Raw genomic sequence first — 4,268 nt, 5'->3', positions numbered from 1 at the left:
GTTCCTCCGTTTGTAATTTTTTTCTATTCCTTGCTTGTCTCTTTAATTTTTCATTTGATCAATTTAATTTTAAAATTGACGCCATTTATAAATTAAAATTATAGTAGGTAGTCTGATGTCATGTAAGACTTTTTAATATAGTTTTTAAATATAACTAAAATAACAAGTCTTTATTTGATTGCAAAACAGATTTGTTTTAAATTTTTTATTAACGAAAAATCTCGTAAACATTATAATATATGATTTCGTTTACTCAATTAATATAATATTGGATATTATTGAAACAATCTTAATCAAATAATATAACGCGAGGGACACACATATTATATTTTAACATTTAATATTATAATCTAAATGCTATATAATTATGAGTCTTGTGACACACAAACCCACCACAATTATATCTAATTCCTTAGATATGAGTTCTGTTCAAATCCTTTCCTCCACCGCAATTCATGCACCAAATCACTCTAATCATCATACAATCGATCTAAATCCATGGGATCTACAATTCCTAACATTTGAATATAGTCAAATGGGTTATCTTTATCACCATTCTATCAATCTAGACACATCAAATCAAATCCAACACCTTAAACACTCTCTTTCCTCTACCCTTGATTATTTCCAGCCTCTTGCAGGTCGGCTCAATATCACACAACATGAAAATGATCTTATCTCTTGTTCTATCATGTGCAACAATAAAGGTGCACTCTTTGTTCACGCTCTAGCTAAAAATATTAGTGTTGTCGATATTCTTGAACCCACTTATCTTTTTAATATTCATCACTCGTTTTTTTCATTGAATGGAGTTTTTAACTATGATGGAATGTCACAACCATTACTTGCCGTTCAAGTCACAGAGTTAATTGACGGCATCTTTATTAGCGTGACAATCAACCACGTGGTTGGTGATGGTAATTTGTTTACCCATTTTACGAATTCATGGGCGAGAATCTCCAAAGGTTCTTTGGAATTATCCAAACTTCCAATATTTGAACGTTGGTATCCAAAAGGTATCGAATGTCCTATTCGATTTCCTTTTGCAATAGTGTCACAAAATAATCACTCTAAGAATGATCATATCATTCCCCCAATGAGAATGTTTCATTTCACAAAAGAGAATATTGCAAAACTAAAATTCAAAGCCAACTTAGAGGCTGGTACAACAAACATATCTTCTTTTCAAGCCCTTTTCACTCATATTTGGCGTTCTTTTATACGTTCTAAAAATCTTGACCTACAAACAGAAGTGCATTTTGTGTTGGATATAGGCGTTAAACAAAGATTGATTCCTCCTTTGCCAGAGAATTATTATGGTGTTGCTGTGATAGAATGTGTGGTTACCATGAAAGCTGGTGAGTTGTTGGAAGATGATGGATTGGGAAAAGGTGCATTGAAGATGAATAAGATGATTGCTTTGCACTCTGATGAAATGTTAAGGAGTCATTATCAAAATTGGTCAATAACACCAAATTTTGTCATTACTCCTGATGATGTGGTTAATAACAATTCATTGGTGATTGCTAGTTCACCTTGGTTTGATTTTTATGGGAATGATTTTGGTTGGGGAAAACCTTTAGGAGTTATAAGTGGGTATGCGAGTAAAAGAAATGGGAAGATTTTTATGTATGCAGGTGTAGATAAAGGTAGTTTAGAGATTGAAGTGTGTCATCCTTATGAAATTTTGGAGGCAATGGGAAATGATTCCGAATTTATGATGTGACCACCTAGTGTTCTTTCTAATATATAATTAATGATAATCTTTGATGTACCATTTTAGTTCAAAGGCTTTTAATTTTGTATTTGTATAAGAATAAAAATGAGGCTGAAATCTTATGCCTTTGTATTTGTGTAAGAATGAATAATGAGGCTGAAATTTGATGTCTTGTTACATTAATTTGCTATTATCTATCTCAAATTTTCCCCGCTACAAGGGGAAGATTATAAGCATCCCTCATATCTGTGGTACTCCACAGGAACCTTTTTGAAAATCTGTGTAAAAGATAATGTGTGCGAAAGAAAAGGTTTGTTTGAATTTTTAAAATAAGCTCGGCAAGACATTACGTCTTGTGCCTACATACGTCCTCAGTAAAATGGAGAAGTCAGAGCTATTGTAGTTCCACTTAAAGGGGGAAGATTTCTAAAAAGTATAAACACTTTATCATCATTGTCATACCCCAATTTTTGACCCTAAGATCATACATCAATTGCATTTTAATCATCAATCAAGAGTACTGTTGTGAAGTTCTATCTTTGATACTGTGTCTATCTCTGAGGGGAATCATCAAGCACTTTTAGCTTTTTTATTTGTTTTATACTAACCAAAATCCAAAAATATGTATTTTGTCTCTTTTGTTTATATTTTACAGGTAAAAGATCGGGCAAAAATCAAAACAGTGCAAGAAAACAATTTTTGGAAATTTGAAGGTGGAAATCGATTTCCTACAGAGGTAAATCGATTTCCTGGGGAGAAAATTCAAAAAATTAAGGAGGGAAGCATGATATCATGTTGGCACCAATTTTCTTTGATCATTTTGTCATTTTACCAATTTTCCAACTCACCAAAATTAATTCCCTTCATTAAACCCCATTTTACCATTTTTACCATTTAAATATCATTTAAACACCAATTAAACACAAGTTAATTACCAAATGCAAAAAGACCAAATTGCCACTACTCTTGCTCCCATCCTATAAATAGAGGTCTCTACTCTCTCATTTCTCAAGCTTGGAGAGCCAAAAAATTGCTTGCAAATTCATTTCTCATCCTTTCCAAAACCCTCACCCAAAGTTCATTTTCATAGAATTAGTGAGATTCACATTGAATCTTACTAATTTTGAACTAAACCTCCTACATTTCACTCTTTTCTTTGCTTGTTCATCTCCAATTTTGAAGGATCTACACACTTTGTGCTTGTTCTTGAAGCTACTTTAACATTTGATTCAAGAATTGGTAAATTCTTAAACTCTAAGATGTAGATCTTTCTTGCTTGTGTTCAATGCATCTTTGATGCTATATTGGTCCTATTTGATGGTGAATTGATGGAAAATTTGTGCTCCAATTGATATGTGATCATAAGGTGTTTGTATGTTTGCTTAAGTCAAGTTTTATGCTTCCTAATGCTGATTTTTTGAAAGCTGCGTGCAGGAAATCGATTTCCCTCTGTAGGAAATCGATTTCCACCTTGTTGTTATGCCAATTTTGAACTCTGCACTCAGGAAATCGATTTCCTACAGAGGTAAATCGATTTCCAGTGAGGCAGAATGCTTTTTTTTTGCCTTTTTTATGCTTGTTTTGCCTTCTTTCTTCCTCTACTTCATTAATATCATTGGATCTAGGATGTTGATAGGTTTGAAATGACCAAATCCATAATATTAGATGAATGATATTAATGATAGTGTGAGTTGATTATCTTTATGCATTTTTATCTTCTTCTTCTCCTTCTTTTCTTTTGATCGATGAAAGTCTTAACACCTTGAGAATTCTTATGGATTCTGGGTAAAGACTAGATCGCTCCTTATTTTCTTTTCGTGCGGTATCGCTTTCGGAGAGTGATCTAGATATCGCGTCTCTTGCATGCATTAGCACATAAAGTTTTGACCGGCCTCGTTGTAGGGTGATTTCTACATAAATCACTTGGCGATCTGCTTAACATAGCGCAATATTTCGTGTCCCGAATCAAAAAGATCAAATATGGAAGAGAATTGTATGTGGTTGATTTAAGACTTATGGAGGTTTATCGTGTAGTCGCTATGATTTTATCAAGCTTCTGATAAATGTCCATTGAATTTAAATCCGAGAACATCCTTCACTCACCATCGATCTTTATCACTAACTTTGATAACATACTTGACAAGTTTCAAGATGGTTATCTTTAACATCTAACAACTAACTTTAATTTCCGCACTTTATTATATTGCTCTTTATATTTCTCGCTTTATTGCTTTATTTTATCATTTCATCATATTTACATTCCGCTATTTTCTCTTTGTCCATTTGGACGTTTATATTTCGCTATTTTCTCTTTGTCCATTTGGATACTATGTTTATGTTTCCGCTATTTTTCTTTTGTCCACTTGGACCATACTTTACTTTTATGCTAAAACACTAATAAATAACAAAAATCTAAAAAACGTTTAAGGCTCTCTTATGGACTATTGGTTACTATCCCAAGCATTTTGGAGATGTGGACTTATGGACTTAGTACCTCTGGACACTTATTACATTATTACTCTGTGGTTATTCTATCTGTCTGGCATTGGAT

The 4,268-nt window shown here is 32.9% G+C and overlaps 1 protein-coding gene across 1 annotated transcript; it reads left to right on the top strand.

Moving 5' to 3' along the window:
- Window positions 1-401: 401 nt before the first annotated feature.
- Window positions 402-2,300, top strand: LOC131642447 (uncharacterized acetyltransferase At3g50280-like). The gene has a single exon (XM_058912687.1). The coding sequence runs from the start codon at window positions 419-421 to the stop codon at window positions 1,724-1,726; it is 1,308 nt and encodes a 435-aa protein (XP_058768670.1). The 5' UTR covers window positions 402-418; the 3' UTR covers window positions 1,727-2,300.
- Window positions 2,301-4,268: the final 1,968 nt, after the last annotated feature.

The sequence above is a fragment of the Vicia villosa genome, unplaced genomic scaffold (assembly GCF_029867415.1).
Source record: "Vicia villosa cultivar HV-30 ecotype Madison, WI unplaced genomic scaffold, Vvil1.0 ctg.005027F_1_1, whole genome shotgun sequence".
Taxonomy (NCBI): Eukaryota; Viridiplantae; Streptophyta; class Magnoliopsida; order Fabales; family Fabaceae; genus Vicia; species Vicia villosa.
Note: the sequence above shows the minus strand (reverse complement) of the source record. Positions and strands in the feature narration are given on the sequence as shown.

Coding starts and splice junctions, on each gene's coding strand:
- LOC131642447 (XM_058912687.1), top strand. CDS start 419: ATGAGTTCTGTTCAAATCCTTTCCTCCACCGCAATTCATGCACCAAAT.